This window comes from Orbicella faveolata, unplaced genomic scaffold (assembly GCF_042242905.1).
Source record: "Orbicella faveolata isolate gen_17 unplaced genomic scaffold, um_ofav_v1 contig_14, whole genome shotgun sequence".
NCBI lineage: Eukaryota > Metazoa > Cnidaria > Anthozoa > Scleractinia > Merulinidae > Orbicella > Orbicella faveolata.
The window spans coordinates 6,597,501-6,620,477 of NW_028301541.1; the positions used below are offsets into that span (position 1 = coordinate 6,597,501).

The 22,977-nt window shown below is 39.9% G+C and overlaps 2 protein-coding genes across 2 annotated transcripts; both read left to right on the plus strand.

Annotated features, from left to right (window-relative positions):
* The first annotated feature begins 455 nt into the window (after positions 1-455).
* Positions 456-4,105, plus strand: LOC149113766 (uncharacterized). Its single transcript, XM_089286413.1, has 3 exons — positions 456-899; positions 1,719-2,092; positions 3,126-4,105. The coding sequence occupies exons 1-3, from the start codon at positions 553-555 to the stop codon at positions 3,449-3,451; spliced, it is 1,047 nt and encodes a 348-aa protein (XP_089142539.1). The 5' UTR covers positions 456-552; the 3' UTR covers positions 3,452-4,105.
* A 2,102-nt stretch (positions 4,106-6,207) lies between these two features.
* On the plus strand, positions 6,208-22,542 carry LOC110048023 (uncharacterized). Its single transcript, XM_089286415.1, has 11 exons — positions 6,208-6,344; positions 8,820-12,288; positions 13,111-13,461; positions 14,302-14,549; positions 15,023-15,292; positions 15,708-15,753; positions 16,803-17,144; positions 17,805-18,529; positions 18,865-18,919; positions 19,870-19,950; positions 20,138-22,542. The coding sequence occupies exons 2-10, from the start codon at positions 8,896-8,898 to the stop codon at positions 19,927-19,929; spliced, it is 5,490 nt and encodes a 1,829-aa protein (XP_089142541.1). The 5' UTR covers positions 6,208-6,344; positions 8,820-8,895; the 3' UTR covers positions 19,930-19,950; positions 20,138-22,542.
* Positions 22,543-22,977: the final 435 nt, after the last annotated feature.

The following is a 22,977-nucleotide window of genomic DNA, read 5'->3' on the forward strand; positions in this document are numbered from 1 at the left end:
GGACTGGTCTAACAGTGTTTAATGTTTTCGCTTTTCTGAAGAATTTCATTGAATCTCCTGGCCGTCCGAGACCGTACCCTTCAGATTTTCGATTTCAGACCTCGCACCAGATGGGTCATACTCACCAGATGACTGTGTATTTAGAATCCAAAATGGCCGCCTCGAGAGACAGTAAGAGTCGATCTATAACAGGTAAGATCGTATTTTATTCGTCCTCTTACTTTCATTTGAAGGCATTGAAACCTAAAATTGAATATAAGGGGTTTGATTACAGACCTAAAACAGATTATAACAAAGGGAATTTCAATGAGAAGTTAAATTCTAACCGGAAGTGATATTCACGTGTTTCGTTATGGAATACTTCACGTCAACTAAAGGCCTTTGGGTGCTGTGATCGAATGGTTTTAGTTAGAGATCTACTGGGTAGTGAAAATATTAGCTCCACGATGGGTTCGAAAAAGCTGGCCGCTGGTTAGTTGGATCGAGGCTCATTCAGTTTCACTGTACACTGTCACAACGTCCAGACTGTTTTTAAATCGCTGATTCACGGGTATGGCTACTAAACAAGAAGAGGAGCTGAGTTTGTTTGAGTTGGCCAGTGCCAAATTATCCGACGCACAGAAGCTTATGGTAGAAGCTCGCGACTTACTCAAGCAAGACCTCAACAATGCAAGACAAGAAAAGTCAGCCATCGAAGAAATCACAAAAACATTGAATGAAGTACACTTCGCTAACACGATCAAGTTGAATGTTGGCGGCAAGATTTATGAAACAACACTGGACACTCTGAGAAAGGATCCGGATTCCATGCTGTGTGCGATGTTTTCTGGAAGGTTCGAGTTAAAAGCGAATGAGCGAGATGGAGCATATTTTATCGACCGCGATGGCAAACTCTTCCGGTAAGCCAGTACTAAATCAACTATTAGTAGTTTTCATAATAACACACAACGCTTTAAACCATCGAATAACAAGCTAGCATTTATCATTTACCCTTTGTCCTTTCTAACGGTGCTTTGGCCATAAGGAGATCTGGGCTGCAGTCTGTAGTGGTTAAGCAAAAATAGCTTGATGAACTCAGCTTAAATATGAATAAATTTGTCAAAAGTAATGCTAGGCCGTCACGCAACGGGAAAGATGCGTAACGGTTGTTCCGTGACAGTCCAAAACAAAGGTAACTATCAATCAGAAATTGCATCACTTTCTGGAGCGGATCCAGGATTTTTCAATGGGCGGGGGGGAGAGGGGGGTTGAGTGGTACCTTGCGGCTGCAAACGGGAATGCCCCCACTATTCACCAGAAATACTAGCAATGCCACAAAGTAGAAATTACAATGAAGTATCTGTCCAGAGAGTTTGCCATAGTATTCACAAACTTTTTATAATTATACATATTTTGTTTCTCCAAAACGGGGTTCTTCCGTGATAATTTAAAGCAAAGAGACGATATTATGATAGCTGTTAATCAGAAATGGCATCAACTAAGTCTTTTTCAGCTCTCCACCTCCTTCCCTGTCCTCCACTACGCATGCAGCCAAAAAACTTATCATCATAATTACATGTTAAACTTGAACTTAACCGACCCTTCCCCAGAAACCACCGTCGGGGAGATAACTGGCCATCCCCTCCCCACCCCAAAAAGTACCTTAATTACAAAGTGACTTGCTACAGTGAAAGCTTTGGGCTAAAATTCCTGTCTTGTTGTTATTGTTTTGTTTGGAGGTACATTTTGAATTTCCTCCGCGACGGTGAGCTTCTTTGCCCGAAGGACGAAACAGTCCGAGAAGAACTGCTTAAGGAAGCCAAGTTTTATCAAGTTCAAGGTGTTATTGAGCAACTGGAAGACAAAACACCGACGTCTCCTGGTTTTCTGGGCTTTTGTTTGATAGTAAAGAATGAAACCCACCAGTCAGCTCTTAAGTCATGGTTGCCTCCTAATGCGACATGTTCTCTGTTGTACCGAGCTTCAACTGATGGTAACACGCCTGCTGACTTTCATCGCTGCTGTGATAACAAAGGTCCTACTCTTGTTCTGATAAAAAGTGGAGAATACATCTTTGGTGGTTACACCTCAAAATCATGGGAATCACCTGGAAGTATGCAATTGATCATAATCTATATTCCATAATGATAATTTTCATTCGCACCTTGATTGCAATTCTACGGAGAAAAACCATTGCTTCAGTAGATCACAAACAGATACTTTGAAAGTGAGTAATGATCAAAGGAAACGGTTTAGCAACCATTGTTTGACCGAAGAAAAAAAATGAATTTGACTTTCTTTTTTATAATATCTTTAAAGGCCAAAATCTTCGAACTCCTCGTTTGGAGCTTCTTTCAAGCACCACTTTATCTCACAGCAGATTCTGTACGGCATTTTTGCGGCGAAGGCGAACCACAAAACAGATTAATAAAGTTATCTCGGTAGAGAAAGATAATTCAAATGATATACTTAAATGAAAAAATCTTACAGCAACAACAACAACAACGACAAGAAAAATACGAAGGCGTGTAAAACTACACAATACGTTATTTCATTATTATGATTCATCCAGTTTGCAACCTGGTCAAGAGCTCTATCCTAGTGGGCTTTTGCGAAAATTTTCTTATTAGTGTCAGAGCTTTTAAAGTGGAGAATGTCGTCTACCTCTTATTATGACCTTTTCACGCGACCATCAACTACGTCTTTGTTTGTTTGTTTGTTTTTTGTAAGAGAGTCGAAGGATTATAACGTTATCCCCAAAATGAAGGCCTTATTCCTTAGCTAATTCCTCTTGAGTTACATTTGGAGATGGTACCCAGTTCTCCGGTGGATAATGTTATTACGCGCGTTGTGTGGATTTTTTCGTGGAGGATATATGAAAATGTGTGGTGGAGCCATTGGGGCTATCCATGAGAGCAAACTCTGCGTCACGGCTTGGTTGTTTCTAGACCTTCCAGGGATTTCCGAAACAGGGAGTGACTTAGAAATAGCTTGAGGGGAGATTACCCTGGGAAAACACCTTATATGGGAGATTATCTCTCTTACCCTTCTGCCTCTCTTGGTTTATTATAGTAGTTTTATGATTTTCCCTCGTAAGAGCTTTGGTGATATAGTTTTACTACTTTTATGTTATTTTCTCTACTTAGCAAGTTCTATCAAAGCTATACCAGACCGTCAAGCCTTCCTGTTCACACTGGTAAATCCTTCTGGAAATGAACCGATGAAGTTAACTCCAAAACCAGGTGCAGCTATACAGTGCCGGAGTGGACTGGGACCAGCCTTTGGAGACTCAGAATGTCACGACCTTATAGTGTGGTATCCGACGTACGGTTCGTTTCTTGACCTAGGTTTTGGCTTTACATGTCCTGAAAACGTTAATAGGAACACTTATTTCGCGGGTGGATCCCCATTTGAAGTCAGTGAACTGGAAGTGTTTAAAGTCAGTATTAGAACTACTTCTAACTCGCTTTAGTTGAAAAACGTGTCAATTAATAAGGCGATTTTAAATATTTATACAATGTGTAATGCCCCAATAACAATAGACAGTGATTGGACAATTCGTGGATATCACCTTGAGAAGGGTTTTCATTCAAATATCGTTAAGACAGGATGCTCTTACAATAACAAATAAGTAAGTTAAGAATGAAATATTAACTTTTAAGCATTGGTTTAGAAAGAAGTTACAAACAATCCCGTTTTCCAAGTTTAATGTTTAGTGTAACGAGTAAAGTTTACTTTTAAGCTGAGATTTGCCAGTTTTTTATATTTACAGTAAATTTAACTACACTTGTAGAAGTTTCAAGGAAGTTTACGGTTTATAGTTAGGCCAGATAAGATAAAACAAATAAAATATATAAGCGCCTCGTCACAAATAGGCGCCTAGTGTAAAACATCTAAACACTCTCCCTTGAGCTCCTAAATTTAATCGGCGTCCCGGTTAGTACATTGAATTTTTATGCTTTCTGTGTAGAGTATCATATTTTCCGGTATTGTTGTGTAGTATATTGTTTAAACAAAGAAAAAAAAGCGTTTTAGCTCTTTTGGCATGAGATGATAGTGTGGCAGGTCTCTTGTAAACTCAATTATCTTTGCATTCATTAAACAGTAACATAGGTAAACTCAAAAATTAATCAGCTTTTATTTAGCATACAGATATATCGCTAACATGAGAGATCTTATTCGTTAACTATCCTGCGACATTAGCCCCAGCGTTGAATTGAAGGAAGCGACCATTTTTCACTTAACTGCCGTCCCATTGTTGATAAACGAAAGCGGGACAAAAAAAAAATTATGGTCTTCTGTTGCGTAATATTGAAGCTGATGTCTGTTTATAATCGATAAACGTGATCTAGTGTTGTTGCATTGCTGCTAAAATCAAATTAGACTGTAAATGTGTTAAAAAGAAACAGAGGAAAAATAGAGCCCAGTTTGACTCAGAGAGATATTTCTTGCTAGAGGTGTTTTATGTTCTACCGAGGTCGGTGACTTGGGTCATTGGGTAAAACACTATTAAACAACGTCTTTTTCCACCTAAGTATATTGGAAAGGGTCGGGCGAATATGATCATGATTGGTATAAAACCCTACGATGGACTGGTATTCCATCCAAGGGGGAGCAGAATACTAATACTTCTAGTCGCCAATTGCTACTGAAACCAGAGATGCACCAACCTGATGGAAAACTGGGCTCTAATGTCTTTAACCATCGCGAAAGGCCTAGCTGAACCAAAAAAAGGCGGGAAAACAGCGGCCCATACAACAGTCGGAAGGCAAAATGCGATATGGAAGTGCGTGTTTTATTCAGACACCTCAAAAACGGTGAAATTATAAAACAGCTATTTAAAATGTTTGTATTAGATTTTGGTGTCACATAAATTACCGTGAAATTGGAATTCGAAAAATTCTGAAAGACTCTAAAAAGAAATTTGACGGAGTGTTTGAGCTAACTCGTCCTAGAATCTTGGCTTTTGTCGACTAGATACACTGGAATGGACACGAGTTAAATGTTTAGGAATACAGCTTTTTATGTACTCTTTATTGATTTGTTCAAAACACCGAAATGGGCCTACTGCTTCACTTTTCCAAGAAAGTCTTCATAAATCTCTAATATCAGTGGTAAAATATATAATGCCCTGTCCACACTACGCTGAACGAATTTAAAAACGCAACAATCACCGGTCATTTTGGCTTTGTGATTAAGGAAAACTCGGACAGGGAGATCACGTGATTATCGTGACGTCATCGTTTGCAAAAAGCGCCGTTTTCAAAACGTTTTCCGTCCATACGAAAACGCAAAGGCGCCAGTGTTTTCAAATTCCTCCGGTTTGAAGAGCTTTTGGAAAAGCTCCATTTTCGTGACGGGATTACTGTGTACAGTATGCTTAACCGTAGAAATAAAGCTGCGTTTTCAAATTCTTCCGGCTTTTTGTGGACGGGGCCTAAGATCGTGACATGCGGAAATTTTTTTTGAAATACAAAAGGATTACCATACAAACACTATTTCGTGCCACTGAAGTTTGCACGGAAATGCAAATAACGGAGAAACCGCGTACTTTCTGATGAATTCCCAGAACCATCTGGGTTACCACAATCCCGGAACTCTACGCAAAACGTCCGGTTCGCAATCAAGTCGATTTTTCTAGTTTATAATATTACGTTAATTATTAATTAACGTGCATGACATGGGTGAATTCACCAAATTTTTTTTGAAGGCCAATACAGCCGACTCACATAAATTCAATTTTCAAACGTGCTTTTGTTTCCTAATTTTTGCAATAATTCACTCTGAATTATTTCGTCAAAGTCCATTGGTTCTGTAACTTGGATTACTGCAATTTAGAAATTTAATGTAAGTAGTTACCTTTCTGACTGAAATATTTTAGTTTTACCTATTGTAAGTTCGCTTGGTGTGCTACACAGATACCAATATCTATATTTGAGGTCCTTTGCTAAAAGCTAGAAGTGCAGAACATTTCTCACTGTAAAACCAACCTTAACTTTCTTGAAACTTAGTAATTGATCAAGAGCACCTCAAAATCGTTTTAATTAGCTCTCGTTTGATGTTACAGTGAACCACAAATTTTTGTGAAATTTAGCATGCATCGGCCAATATGCTATACTGAGTTCTGTTTTGATTATGAAATGACCCACCTATAAGGAATCTTTAAAAGATTCAATGATGTGGAAAGACTAGGTACCCTCCTGATATTACAATATTGAATACAGCTCAGTGGATGTAGCATGCAAGGTTTCAGACGACAACACCACACAGGTTTGTTGCTGAGCCGAGGTGTCTTCGACGAGTACAGGACGTTTTGCCCTGTTGCGGTTTCGAGTTTCCAGTTGGTCGTCGACCCACAAACTAAGGTAAATCGACAGTTCCTTTGTAACTAAAAAAGTTCCAATCTTTTTTTTTTTCGCTTAAATTTACAGTAATACCATCAGAAACGTACTACGTTTCTAGTAGAGGAAAGCTTGTTATTGTATGGCTGCTAGGTTGAAATTCCGTTTAGAGCAAATTGTGCTTTTGACTGGACAAAACAAGAACTGATACATATTTCAATTCGTTACGACGACCATAAAGGTTACAAAACATCCCTGCTTTACCTTGCCGAAGTTACTTGAGACGTTTACTAAAAACAAGACCAGCTAAGTCGCCTCTTGGTGAAGAAAAATAAGGAACAATTTGCGCGTTTAATTATATCGTAACAGTTTTCGGAAACTGTAGTTAAATGAATTAGAGGTAAATTTGGTTTTTTCCTAACTACGTTCTTGGCAAGACGAAATCCTCTTTCTGTTGAAGAACCGAGCTTAAATCGTCTAATACAGAACTCTTTTAATCTATCTGGTTGCGTTTAAACTACAGGATCATGGACTCAACTGTTCGGATTCTGTAATGAATAAAATCTAATTTACAGAAAATTTAGTTATCCTTTTAACTCACATACACTTTTAGAAAATTCTTCATCCATTCATTAATTAATTATCGTCAAGTATTTCCGTGAGACCACGTACTTCATCAGAACAATGTGTTTCAATTAGCCACAGATTGATCGCCAGGTAATTGCTTCATTATAAAGGAACCTCTTTTTTGTTCTTTATATTACATTAAAAGATTCTCAGCTAAGTGATGAACTGTTGAGGAATTAAGGGGGCTACAACCATGCCAATACAAAATATGATTCGTGTGCGAGGGATATGTAAACAACAGTTATTTTGGGTAAAGTGCTCTCACGTTCTCTAGTTCGGGAATCGTCATTCAACTTTGGGGTGTTAGTAAAGGGACTCATAGACGGCAATACTTTAAATAAATGATTTGCAAACTTCTAATACAATTTTACGCTAAAAAGTGAATTTTCTATAGTTATAGAATTGACCAGACTTTACCCCGATGTCTTAAATCCATCAGCCGATTGCAGAGTACGCGAAGAAACAATATGTCAAATTCCGAAAATGACACTTGCAAGTATACTTTTGAATAAAATTAACATTTTCAAATTAATTCCGCATCAAATGAAACCACGTTAAAATACTCATTTTTTTTTTTTTTTTTTACTTTTTAACTAATTAAACGCCTAACAGTTTCTTTTTCCAATTCACTAGGGACAAAAACACACGGGTTTCTTCAATAACTGTTCAGTATCGATCAGTCATTCGAAAAAAATATTCGGCAGCTTGGACAGTTTTCCGAATTTTTTCACACGACACTTGTTGAGCTGATGTGAATTTGCTAATCTATTCATAAAAATGTTTAAACTGACAAAAAAAATCGTTTCGCGATGTAAATGTCAAAAATGATCGCAGTAAAAAAGCAAGACGATAGCTTTATCGGTGTTCATAAAATGTTCTGGCAAACTTCATTGTAGCTCTGTAACGTTTAATTATTTAATTTTAAGTTTCAACTATTGTTGTTGGAAAAAGCTAAAATCGTGTTGAGGACAGAATTCCAGAACATTCGTCGTACGAAACATTTGAGTCATTGACAGATATTGAGCAACAAAACATTCAGTTGCTTTTGTCTCGTCTGGTTGGAGTTGTTGCTGAGAAACCAAAAAAAAAAAAAAAGGAGAAAACTCCGACACTTTATGAAAAACCATTTGATCCTTAGCTTTGAATCATATCTTCTTATACGTGAATACGAAATACTGACGGAGAGGTTCACATAACGTTTTTCTTTTGTATAAAGTTAATGCTATTGTATGGTATTGTTCCACCATTTGGAAGGTTAATGTGCACAGATTAGCATAATCTTAATGCAGGAGGGTTAACTTTCCTCCAGCAAGGCCAAAACGCCTAAAACTTCCTCAACTGGAAAGATGTTGGCTCTTCCGAGGTAAAAAAGTTCTGTAAAACTTTTTAAATCAAAGCTGGTTGCTTACCAACCATTCATATGGCGCCTTTGGCGAATTCCACGGAATTTTCAATCAAGTATTTTAAGCCTCTTAATATTGCCGAATTATATTGGGATGGATATTTAATTTCCGTTTTGAATTTATTTCAGCAGCTATCAACAGAAAGCCTGATTAGGTAACATTTTCTCCAAACATGCTTACACTTATTTGTTCTTCTGAGAGTGTTACCTTAAACTCATGTCAGTACAGCTCCTGTAAACAGGTCAACCACTCACATAATAAGCTAAAGAATTCCACCAAAAATGGTTGACATGGAAACAGATCTTGTAAATTGTTTTCCCAAGAAAAAGGACACCTTATTGTGACCATTGTCGGCTCATTTCAGTTTTTAGAGAACCAATAAAGGTTACTAAAAAAACATAAAAAAACCCAAGGGGTCACGGATCTCAATCTCACAATGCAATCTGCTGATTTGGTCTCTTTCTTACAGGACATTCCCAGGTAACACGAATTTTGAATATTTTCTCAGACAGTCAAATATGCTAAAGCAGATGCGTTACTGAAAAATGTCGTCAAAAAAGCACTATTCTTTCGACCCACGAGACTCAAGTGGGTATGGCAACTTCTCCACCACTCGTGATTCTGGAAGACCCACATATACATCAAACATGTTCTCCGCGCCTAAAGAGAGCAAGATCGACAGAGAAAACTACCTCACGAAGGAAGATTCTAAGCGGGTGTCTGAGAATGTGACTAAGTCTGTTATAACAAGAAGTGTTATCGACAGACGATCCAGGTCTTCCTACAGAACAAGAGAAGACAGCAAGTCGGGTAGGACGAGAGATTTACAGGGAATTTTAGACACAGGTCCATCCAGGTTTTCTTCAAGTGTTTCATATGACGCGAACGAAAATGAAACCAACGCTCCCATAAGTTCATTCTATTCCTCTTACGCTAAAGACGAAGATCTCAACAAAGAAAGCGGGATATCTTCTTTTTATCAATCAAGTATTGGGTCAGGAAGGGATGGGAAAAATGCTGACCATAGAACCAAGACGAGCAAAGAAAATACAGATTCCACACGTGCTTCAAGTCAAAGAGCACCGTTTTCTGGTGTTCATGCAACTGGAGGAGAAAGCTTGAGGTCTTATGATAAGACCGACTCGCATGGTAACCTTATGCGTGAAGGATCTTTGGAGAGGAATGTAACGATAAAGGACACAGAAACAGCTTCTGAACGGGCAACGGATGATTCGAGAAAGATTACTTTGGACGATGTAAATATTCTGCGGAGGGCTTTGGAAAGAAAGCAAGCTTCTAATTCACTGGAAAGAGAAAGGCTCTCAAAAAAGCTTTCCGAAGACGACTCTAGTGATCCTTCCGACCCTACTTCAAAGGCATATTTGTCATACAGCGAGAAAGATTCTACTGCCGACCAACTTCCGAAGACAAGATCTTCAGTAAGAACAACCTATGACCTCGGTTATAGGGGAAATAAAAGAACTGGAAGTGGTGAGGTCGCCGATCCACTCAAGAAATTTGAGGTTGCTGCGGAGAGGCTGGGTCGACAGACCAGAAGTACTTATTCAGAGGAATTTCCAGGAAAGCTAAGCACACGTTCCCGTTCTTCCGAACACCTTGACGGCAAGGAACGAAGTCGACTGGGGATCTACCGAGAATTACCAGGAAGGAAGGAACTCCTATCTTATTCCAGATCGTTATCTAATGTTGCAACTTCAAGATCCGAAGATAAGGACTTTTCAAGACAAGATAGTCGGACCGGATCACTGGATCGACATGGCGGCAGTATGGATTTTAAAAGCAGAGAAGATCCTGACAGCCGTGCTTCTCTTTTAAGGCTAGGAAGCAGGTCTTCGGAGGAGCTGAGGTCCCGGGATAAAGAGAACGAGAAGTATCCAAGTTACAGGTCTCGTTATCTTTCACGCCAAGGAAACTTTGAGCGTGGAGACACGTTTGGTCGAGATGTGACAAACACGAGAGATATTAGAAGACCATCATCTCATGACAAGCTGAGAGAAGATATAGCTAAACTCAAGGCTGAAACAGAATCACGTGTGACCAAGAAAGGTGACGTCAAGCTTTATTCATTTAGCAGAGGGCCCTCCATCACGAGAGAAACGGAACCGTCATCCCATGTCAAGCTCAGAGAGGGCATAGCTAAGCTCAAGGCTGAAGCTGAATCGCGGAAGGCGAAGAAGGATGATGTCAAGCTTTACTCATTTAGCAGAGAGCCCACCATTCAGGACAAGCTAAAAGAAGACATTGCTAAACTTAAAGCTGAAACACTGACACGAGATCATGGCAAACCTTACATCCCACCATATTCTTCAAGGACAGAGTCAGAAGACGTTTCCTCCAGATGGAGGCGTCGAGAGCCTTCCATCCAAGACAAGCTTAAAGAAGACATTGCCAAGCTTAAAGCTGAAACACGAAATTTTCCAAGAAAGGCCCCTGCTACCACTGAAATAATTATTCCAGACAGGAAGATGGAAGAAAGGGGAAATGTTCGGCAAAGTGGACTCGCCAGAACAACGATTCAGCGATATCACCTTTCCAAAAAGGATGGAGATGTGTTTAAAGATGAACTAAGGAGCGAAGAAACGCAGAGGTACGGTAAAGCTGATGAAGACCATGGAGTTTTCACAACACGTACGAATGGCGCCTTGAGAATGGAGGACAAGCCCGTTCCTCTCGATGAACTCACGTGCGCCGACAGGAATATCAGAGATGAAGTGTTTCCAGAATCTTCAAGAGAACACTCTCGTACCGCGAGAGACCAGGGCGCTTCGTTTCCGAGAAGACCAAGTGAGGAAGCCCCACCAACATTCTTCTCGAGAGCACGGGATGACGAGTCTTCATCGTGGCCAAGAACAGACGAGAGTAGACTTTTGGAAAGGAACGATTCTTTGACCTTTCCAAGAAAAATGTGGGATGATCCCAACCGAACAAGCTGGGAAAGAAGAGCTGAATCCACTCAAGGTTATGCAAGTAAGAAGGTGTTCAGGGCAGATTCCACCGTGTCCATATCATCCACCAGGGATACAGAAGGCGGTCCAAGCTCTGTGAGAGGATTTTTCCATGGCAGTGTCTCCGAAGAAGATCAGTCTGCCTACTTTTCTAGACAAAAGGGTGATAAAGAAGATGGTTACCCACAGTCTACCAGAATACCAGAATCTGTGAGACGAACGGATGAGGCAGTACCAGAGCCATTCAGACGATCTGCGGAACCTATACCACAGCCGGTACGTCAACCAGATGAAGCAGTACAAGAGTCTGCAAGACGCCGAGACGGAGCTGTCCCAGAGCCTGGCAGGCGGCCAGACGATGCTATACCTTTGCCATATACAGGATATGAAATTATTACTCCAACATGCGAGGAACCCATTGCATCTACTAGAGGATCAAGGGATGAACCAAAACCAAAAGACAAGGATAAGAGAGAAGTGCATTCAGAAAGGGTTCACTCGAGCCGCGAGTTTGTGACTAAAAAAACCATCAGAGATTCTGACATTTCTCGAGAACTTGTTGAAGACAACGTTTCCAGACAGCCTATCAGAGGGGACACCTCAAGGGGTTTCTCCGAACGATCCGAGCCCTCAACTAGAAGAACAAGTATCCGAGAAGAGGTTGTTGCATCAGAAGAAACCAGAATTCCTTATCCCAGGGAGGTCATTGCCCCGATACCAGAATACAAAGATAGCAAACCTTCACGACTGAGCGAGCTCCGGAAGAAAGTCGAACAACTCAAAAGTAAAGTAGATTCACTAGACGATTCAAGGTCTCGAATGCAGCTCGAGAAGTATGTGGATGAACACTCAGAGAAAAAGCCGGATGTGGAAATAAAGGATCCGGTGAATATTAAAAGATATCAACTGTCAGAGCGTAAATCAGAGAGAAGCTCAGTGGTTGATGGTGGAGATCCACTGCTGAAAAGATCGGTGAGTGACATTACTTTGCATAAATCTCATTTAATGTGAAGGTGAATTGATCAACATGACACGAGCGTGGGACAAAGAAAAATTCTGAGTCCCCGACAGGAATCGAACCCGTGACCTTCCGAACACCGGGCGGGTGCTCTATCCACTGAGCTACGAGAACTCATGGAGAGTAAGGTCATTTAACTGAGTTCGTATATGACAGGTGTCCTGCATACTGCTAGGATCAACACTATCGAATTCATCGTGAGTAGTGATAAGTTAATAAAGATGGTGAATTTTAAGCTCGGTAATGAAATGTGAAGGTGAATTGATCAACATGACACGAGCGTGAGACAAAGAAAGATGTTGATCAATTCACCTTCACATTTCATTACCGAGCTTAAAATTCACCATCTTTATTAACTTATCACCACTCATTTAATATTAGTATTTCCACCGTTACCTAAAGCTGTGCTCAAAACTCATACTGGGCCTTAAGAATAGCCATTTCAAATGTTAAAATTGCGCTTAAACCTTATTCTTAGAGCGGAGAGAGACAGCATGAACTTCGACTAATGCAAGGAGCATATGCTTGAACGCTGCCAAACTTTCATTGGGATAAGGGTGTTAGGCACCTAATTTTCACTCTTCGTTTTTTAATTTCATGGTAAAGTTTTCTACTACAGGTTTCGCCACTACCACCACCGTTACCTCCACTACTGCCACTACTAATATTACTGCTGCAGCTACATCAACGTGCTGTCAATGGCGCTGCTTTATCAAGGAAAACACTAAAGGAGATATATTGTGCTTATGCATTATACTTTTCATCTTATTTATCAGAGTGTTGATGTCACTTCTGAATCGATGAGCCGACAAATCAGTAGACAAACAAGCCAAGCCAGCACCGCAAGGCGGATTAGCAGTATTCGTGAAGAGGATTTAAGGCCAACAGCTCAGACAACAGCAATTGGCGAGTCTGCAGATGAAGTCTTTCCCAAGGAGAGAAAACCACATGAAACGTCTACAATCATGAAGCAAGTGTGTGACGCAGGAACGATGACTGCCCCTGAATTACAAGAGCACGTTGGCGGAGACATGATTAGACGACAAGACTCAACCGTCAGAGAGATAGTGGACGGACCTGTCAGACTCAAGGAATTAAGAGGTGTTCCCATCCAACAAATTGAGGAGGTAGTAGCACATTTCAACCCCAAATTTACACTGATAGTTCTTTTTCTTGTGGAATACTTAATTATCTTTTCGTTAAAGCGGAACTCGCCTGAAAATAAGACGACTTAAATTCCTCTTGCGAGTATGAGAGTCGATTTGAACTAAGAGCAAAGATCCTCGATTTAAGCTACTAGCATTGCATCACGCATCTATTATAAATGTAAGGCGAAGCAAGTTACCTGACCACACTGGGGTGCGAATTAAGGAAAATATCTTGCTTAAGATAAGAATCAGCTTACACATTTCATGTTCACGCAAATTTTAAACAATTACTGGATGAGGTTTTTGTGATATCCAGAATAATAAAGGTCGAGGTAGGGGTTACCAGCCGAAGCCAAAAGCTGAGGATGATAACCCTTACCGAGACCTTGATCATTCTGGATATCACAAAAAACCGAATCTAATAATTGTTTTATCGTACATTGAACGGAAAAAAAATGGAAGTCATGCTTTTGCTCCTTCACTGACGGCAAGCAACACAAATGATGACGTCACAGGCCTTGATTTCGAAAATTCACTGTTCGCTTTCGGCCAATCATAAAAGAGATAGTGGGTTCAATGTATAACAATGCAACAGAAGTAATGAATTGGGTAAACATTAGAATAATAATTAATGACCAAAATGCATTAATCTGTGAGGAAGGGAACACTCTTCAAAGATCCTATTAAATACGCATTAGTCTTTACAGGAATGTCTGCCAGCACAAAAAGTGTTTTTGTTTTATAAGATGCCAACGAGAAATAAAAAATACCCACGCTGAAACATTCTTTATCATATGTCAATCATCTTTGCACATAAAGGTGGGGACAGGACAAGGGAGAGAGAGTGGAGTTACCACAATCCAAATAGACAATCAACAGCAAACCTCTTCACCAAAGAAGGACGCACAAGGATGGTGGAATGCTTTTACAGCAGAGGACGTTGACCGCTTACTGGAGCTTGGGAACTGGGGCCGATGGAATACGTATACTGCCGAGGACGTAGACAGAATGTTCCAACTGGGCCCTGTTAGACGACGGAGTCTTCGTCGGGGATCTTACGAGAGAAGGTAGATGACGTGGTTCCTTCTTTTAACGCTCTTGGAACTTCATTCGGCGAGCACAAGGGAGGGCACGCAATGGAGGCTGTAGCTCTTAGGCTAAGGATGTATTATTTTGTTTTAGCATGTATATATTGGCGTTGCTATCAAACTTGTTGAACCATATACCAATAGAAATTTTTCTCTTCGTGTACACATTTCTAAGAATGATATTGGAAGATTTCCAAAAAAAAATGAAGCTAGTTCTCCAGAAAGATGTAATGCAAGAACAATACATCCTTCAACGAGCATACCGAGAAACACATGACATAGTAATTATGAACTTGACCAAAAAGAACAATTAAAAAATATGGCAATGGTATTTGTAATTATTCCTTCGGGGAGAACGTGTTTTCAAGACAAAAAGATGACTACTAAAAAACCTTCATTGATTTATGAAAGACACCTCTTGATGTGACCTCGTTTTCTGTATTAATTTGCAGATCTCTCAGAAGATATCCTCGGCGCTCACGGGATGATCACGTGGATGTTCACGTGAGAGTTAGAGGAAGGCAGGAAACACGCAGTCGTCCCCAGTGCATCATTGCCCAGGCCGCGCCAGAAGAGAAGGCCATAGTGCTGAGAGACACTAAAGAGAGTGTTTATCCCTTCATTAGAAAGATCAAAGTCGATGATGTCTATGGTGCGGATGCTGTTAGGGTCGAGAATGGTGTTGTTAAAATTAAAGTTGGTGACTTAACGTCTAGAGGAAAGTGAGTGACAGAAGAGCATTAGACGTTAACAGTTACGATTGCAACAACATCTTTATAGGCCATTTCCAAGTTACCTTGCGTCTCTGTTTCAAAACAAGACCTTGAGCAAAACTTTTCATATGAAAATGAGTTTGATTTGCGTGCAAAAGAATTTTAGTGTGAATGGTTTCCCACGAAGACTCGTTTTGACCCAGAGGCAAAAGACAACTCTGCAATGGCCTATTCACTCATACATTTATAGTTTTACAAAAAAAACGAGATTTGTTTGTGCCTATGAGTCAATATGAGTTATCTTGGAAAGTAATGCAGTTTCTGTTTTGCTTTTTTATGTTTTGTCTTTTTTAATTCGTGTTAGGAATTGTTATATATCTCAGAATTAATTCTAACATTTAAATTAATGTTTTTATCATTTTAGAAGAGCTTGGGCGAGGATTCTACAGCAGAAAAACCGCATCGTTGAGGTATGTCACCTGATTAATTCGTAGAATGATTGGTTAGTTCCGGGTCTATTAAAGCTTGTAACCTCTTGTAACAGACTGGTAACTAATAGGCCATTTCCGAGTTGGCTTTTGTCTCTGTATCAAAACGAGTGTTCGTGCAAAACAATTCATATTCACCTAGAGGTTCATTTTCATGTAAATCAAACTCCATCATATGAAAGGCTTTGCATGAGGACTCGTTTTGAAACAGAGGCAAAAGGTAACTCGGAAATGGCCTATTCGGTATTACTTAGGACATGTTATAACATAGCAATGGGCCAATCAGATACGTGTAAATTCCTTAATTCTAAGACTAATCGTAAAGCAGAACGTACGTGAAAACTGAAATCATTGACACCTCTGAAGAACCAAGATTTTGTGGAAGATCTTAGTAGCAAGGTTATACAAGCCGTTTCTCTCTACCAACGACCGTGTCCCATATGGAACAGGACCATCTATATATGCCAACAAATCCTTTTTTTATAAAGACACGAGTGTTTTACTGGAAAATACACCACTCGTACAACTCGTACGAAACTACATCCGAAACCCCATTGGATTATTTTTCATATCCTCAAAAGTGAGGATATTGATGACGTCAATTTCTGCTTTTTACCGTTGTTTTTGCAAACAGTCAGTTTGTTGTCTATAAAATAAATGAAAATTACACGGTGCGCTAGCAACTAATCGCGTGCCCTGAATGCATGCACATGTGGCGTCACTTACTATTGCTGTACAAAGGGTGATTAGCTGCGTCACAGTGTTAGCTGCGTCACAGTTTTCGCAGCTTGAAAAGTTTAGCCTAAACTTTTAAAGTTCGTCGTTTGTAATCCGCGTCAATCTTCTCCATCCTTACCCATCCTTGTTCCTTCATAGTTTAAAATTATCTCTTTGGTGTTTTTCTATCTTAGTAAACTACTATTTTTAGGTGTCCTTCAATTTTAAGGTAATTCTGCACCCGACCAAAATAACTCGAAATACTGTGACTGAGCACCTTTAAATGCAAGGTATTTTATTTTACTTTCTCTTAGTCGGACGGCACTGTCACTATCCCAGTCAACCAAGATCATTACGAAGATGGCGTATACTACACAAACTACTACCAAGGACAAGAGCAAGACGGCACCGTGCGAATACCAATCACAGTCAAGATACAGGAACAGAACAAAGCCAAGGCCAACAAGCTACGCGTTGTCAGGGAGATGAAAAGAAGCGGAAGCATGAGACGCAAGCGAAGGACCGCTGGTAGCAGAGGGTATATCGTAGGTGCACGGTACTACAGTGGGAACTTGATGTTGAAGTCTGCTGATGGATATCGTTCGCAGGGAAATCAGCGGGAGATTGTTTTGAGGCAACGGCAAGACGGTGTAAAGGTATTTTGGTTATGATGATAAAGAAAAGACTAAACAAGGAATTGATTTCCTTCTTGCCATGGACTAAACTCTTCCTTTGCCTGAGTTTTACTTAATTAGTAGCTCACTACATTGTAAGAACGTTTTCAATATGGATATTCTTCCGCTCTCCCTAAAGTTAGACGTATCTAGCAATAAAGATGACAGATAATGCTAGAGCTTTTAAATACAAGATATAGCTAGCTGTGAACAAAGCTAGAGAAGTTTACTTGCATATTTCCATCTACTATAAAATAAAGCAAACGGTAAAAACTCGTTGATAAGCTATCAGAAACACAATATAGGGTTGGAGATCTCGCTCCATATTAGGTTATCTCGCCCCATATTAGGTTATCCGCCAGACTCTACCCCCCTTGGTGATGGATCTATGAGAAGCGTTCAGGAAGCCCGGATTTCCCCCCCCCCCCCTCCCTCCTCAGCCCACCTATTTCTGTTGGAAGTCTTTTGCCTTCTATCTCAACACCATCCTCTCCCTATTAAATCAAGATGAAGCCCCTCCACTCTACCCCCTTTGAGAAACTTTTCGCTTAGTAAGAGCGAATCGCACAATTTAAGAGAGGTAACCCAGAAGAAAGGGTTCTCTTTTATACCTAGTTTCTTGTTACTTTTGTTTCTTTGAAGATTGCTAGCAATGAAATTGTGCTAAGACGCAGCAATCAATCCCCTGCTTTTCCGATGCAAACAGTTCAGAGGATCCACGAAGGCCACCGAACAACAAGCCAAGCAGCTTCGGTTCGAGACGAAGGAGGAAAAATGGTCATCACAGTACACGCTGTACCACCTCAGGAACCAAGGTTTAACCTTAAACAGGTTGGAGAGAATATGAGGCGTACATCTGAGATGCTTACATCTGATGCCTACCACGGAGGTGGCTCGAATTATCGAGGTGTCTCCTCCACTACCGGGGGTGGAGGAATGATGGGTGCTCATGCTCCTCGAGGGTACATAACGTCTTCCACTTCCGGTCGGCTGGGTGGCCAAGGTACGTCGTATTTCGTCACTGATCCCTCGGATTCCTTCGATCGCCGTTCGGGAAAGTCCGGTTATCAAGGCGTTACTCGTGTCTACACCTCGAACGAAATGTCCAGTACTCCAACCATTATACCTTACGAAGATAAAATTCACCCGAGCCGACGAGGAACACAGATGAACGACTCGTTCATAGCTGATCCATCGAGTATTTATGGGTTTTATGACGCTCCTGGGACGAGGATAATTGTTTCAGATCCCCGTTTGAATGCTCGCACTGGTTATGGAGAGAAATTTAATCTACGTGATCATGGTGGAATCTCCTCAGTGCAGTACGTTAATGGGGCTCGTCAGGGCGCCAGAATCATAAATGAAAAGTAAGTATATGTGATAATAATTAACGAAAAACTTCAAATTTCAGAAAATTTCAACGGGCACTAAAAGCGATGCCTCACGGCGATGATTAGAGTAGTAGTACTAGTACAGTAGAGTTTATGAAAAGTAATTTTTTTCCGCATGAGAGTTTGATTCAGTAAGCTTACGTTTCAAAAGCGAGAACAGTCCCCACAGGAACACAGTACAACTCCGTCCAAAAATATACGATAGGGGTAGGAGGTATAAATAAACTTCACCCAAGGTAATAAAAATAGTCCGTTTGCTGGTGGAACTCAAACCGTATTGATTTATCATGATTTCTCATTATATTTTGCAGAATGAGCTCTAACGGCCGATACAAATATGGCTCATCTTGGAATTCCAAACAACAGGTAAACACCGTTTCTGTCTTTCCAAATCACTCTTAAACAGAATAAATCATTTTGCCATTGACAACGAGAGTAATGATGAACTCCAGAAGTTGAATGAAAAAAAACCCTCAAGTTTTCAACACAACGAAAAGGTTATTGGAAAGCTGATGTGCTCTTTATAGTCACTTGATCCTTGATAAGTAAGTAGTTAAGTAAAGTAAGTATAGGTAACTTTATTTAAGTGTCAGACTAAAATAGCAGTACCAAAACCACTAAATAGGGGCACTAAACCATAAAAGATTAAAATAACAAGATCTATAAGCTAATCAAAGATTTTTACAATATTGAAAGATAAATAAGATAAAAATGCATAACATAATCATGATATAGAAGTACATAAAAGACATTAAGAAGCATATAAAGGGCAATTACTACCATAACTATCAGTCAACTTTGCGAATGTTTCTCTTAAAGACTGACAATGTAGGTGAACTTCTAATATTCCTTCCGTATATCTGATAGTGCGCTTGAAATATGATACAGTATACAATCTAGGGGTACAAATTTGATGTTGTTTTCACCAGGTTTAAATCTTATTGATATATATCTTGATAACGGTTCTTCAAATATTTTGATTGTCAGGTTTGGAGGTTTAAGTATGAAGTAATTATTCAATAATTTTCGCTGATGTCTTGAGTAGGAGAGACCAAAACTCTTTCCATAGCCCTTTCTTTCAGGCGTTCAAACCTAAGATGGAGCACGCGCCAAAATGTGTTTGAACGCCTGAAAGAGACTGGGGAGGAGGTTGGGTGACTGCACTAAGAAATTCTTTGGAAACGTTTCGTAAAGTCAACCAGGCAATGAAAATTGTTCGTGAGATCAACATATGCAATCAAGTTTCGCGACTAGAACTGAATGTTCGGGTAACTGTTATTATAGCGATTAAACTATGCTATTTTTTTTTCTTTTAGGATACATTAAATGGCCGCTCGATGGCTTGGGCCGTCGAAGAAGTTCGTCCAGATTTCTGAAAATCAGTTAATTACTATCAGGTAAAAATGCTTCCCATTAATTACAAGGCGGTGCTTCATGTAGTTCGTCATTACAGTTGAAAGCATTTCCTTCTAGATCTCCTTCTTGTAATTCCTGTTTTCTCACGTTGTACTGTTCATAAAAAAATGCCACTTTGTTATTTTCTTATTATGTGCTGGTAAATTAAACGTTTGTTTCCATTTTCAGGAGGTAGTCAAACAAGAGAGTTGAAGTTACTTTTGGGCTTTTGGAGACATCGTAATTTGAGCAGCAATTTGGTGGGATTGAGTTATGAAGAAAAGAAGAGAAAATATTTTACATTAGAAAGCTTATGTCATAAATAATAATTTTACTGTCAGAAATTGAGGAAAGGATCATAGGTCGCGCCGATAAAACGATTCGTTTACATTGCCCTCTTTCTCCTGACAGTGGTTTGGCTAAAAGAAAACTTGAACCTAGCATAGCCAGGTTACTAACACTGCTAAGTAGCCTGGCGATGTTGCAAATGCAATCAGAGCTATTCAATGTTATATTTACACCCATATAACAGGATTGCTTGGGTGATGGGAAACGAAACAGTTTCTTGCGTAGCTTTAATGTAAATATAAGGCTCGAAACACGAGTTTTGTTAAAAAAAAAATTGACATAGAGTTAAGGATATGGTTATGTCGCTTTTCGTTCTATGGGATATCAGTTTAGGAACTATGTAGATTATGTGAGATTAAGCTAGAATTTTTCAGCAGTTACTCAACATAGAGACACAAGCACACGCAAGAATCTCTAAACGATAAGTTGTAGTCACTGGAAAAATTAAGTTACCGACTCTAGACTTTCATTGGCCAAGGAAATTACCCCCGTGTGACAGAACAGGAATGGACAAGGCTTGAGTATGAGAAGCACCCCCCACCCCCATCCCCTCCCCTCCCCCCCCCCCCCGATGCAAAACTAATGCAATGTCGTAATATTTAATTGGTTACAAGTCCCGGACATACCGGACACATGGTGTAAAAATACGAGAAATGTTGCAGGCAAACGTTGTAAATCGGAATAAACATACCACAATTGAACGATTTGCGTAACATTGCTAGCAAACTTTTCAGTGTGCCGAGCAAAACTGGTCCCATCATCTGAGGGCAATGAGGCAGTTAGTGAAAACACGTCAAAATTTTGCAAGTGGAGAAACAATGACATTGTGTCGTTCAAAGACCATTGGTTGAATCATTACGCTCAATTTTGCACATAGATAGGACGTGTTGAAATTACCTTGCAAACAATTGAAAAAGTAGACAACTTTATACAGATGCACTCTTACGTATTCAGTCCAGTACAACGTGCAGGTGGATACATATGCGTGGCTCAATATAGTCAATGTGGACAACACTGCTTGTAATATTGACCTGTATGTGTTCTGGGCCGTTGAGGAGATGTAGGCACGCAACACGTACTTTAGTTGACTGAGGTATGCGCTTAGCTTAGTAAGTTTTACTTCATTATTTAAAGCTGTATCCAAATATGAGAATATATGTAGCTACTAGCTATAAACCAGTAGACTTGTTGATTATAGGACAGCAATTTTAAAAGCTTCTTGCTCCTTACGTTAGTTGGTCTTCATTGGAAAAGGAAGCGAGTGGGAGTGAGCAAAGTACTGACGAAGAGAGATTTTAAGCAAAGTACCTGAAAGCACTGCAGTAGCAAATACTCTATTGCTTTCTACTTGAGCAATGAGTGTAGCAGTATTTTTTTCAAAAACATTTGACCATAGTTTTACCAAGGCTCTAAGAAAGAAATTTTACTTACCAGTATGGTTTATTGGGGTAATATTAAAACCCCTCGGGATGCTAGAGGAAGACTTTGTAAATGATTTCAAAGGGTTATGTCGCCAATAAAAAAAGTCCCATGGATTTAAAAATAGCAGATTTATTATTTTTGCGAAATGATTAGTTATTATATGGTCGAGCGGTTTTCAATTGAGTGTCGTAAAACCAAAACCAAACCAATTACTTACAATTAGACTACTCAGCCAATCTCAAACCACAGTAAAACCAAAACCAAAACAATTGTCTGATTACTTTTACTGAACACTCAATTGATAACCGCTCTAATGTGCGCAGTGAGTGGTGATGATTAGCAAAATGATCAATGATCAAGGCCTGCGTACTAGGTTACGTGTAACCGATTGCGGTTGTTTGACAGACTAACTAACTAATTGACTGATTAGCAGTCTGTCTGTCTGTCTGATTGTCTGTCTGACTGACTGACGGACGGACTGACCGACTGACTGACTGTCTGTCTGTCTGTTTGACTGACTGACTGACTGACGGACGGACTGATCATGACTGACTGACGAGGTGAGCGCTCTCACCACTGCACCATCCCTGCTCCCCAAAGAGTTCTCCCTGAGCCACTCGATTCTCTAAATCGCGGCTGGCTCCAGCAACGAATGAGGGAATCGAAAAGCTCCGAGAAAAAACCGCGCTCTGTTTTCTGTTTTGGTTAACAATGAATACTTTGATTAGTTGATGTACTTAACCGCAATCCGGTAGATTCGTTATATATGATTGTGATTATCTGTTCGTAATTCATTTGTCAAATAAAGAGGTTTATGTTATACAGCTAGTCAATCGTTTTATCTGCTACTTACAACCCCTTAATAACAGACGCATTTTGCGGGAAAACTACAGTGGAAACCGGTTAATACGGTCACCAACGGGCCGTGAAAATTTGGCCGTATTAAGGGGTGGCCGTATTAATGGAGTAGGGTCAAATTTCATGACTGGTCTAAATTGAGTGACCTTTCAACGGATATATTGCAATTTTATTTCTAACAACTTTTCTTTAATAAAAATTGGTATGTAGATATAGCTTTTTTAAAAACTGAAACTTCAAACAGCACAAACAATACTGACAATGGAAAGAAGAACATAATTGTTTTAAGTGAACGTATAAACAGGGTAAAGACTATAAAGGATTATACAGGTTGGGATTTCAGAATGTGGCCGTTACGCGTATTAACGGGGTGGCCGCACTAACGGGGTTTTCTCATAAGA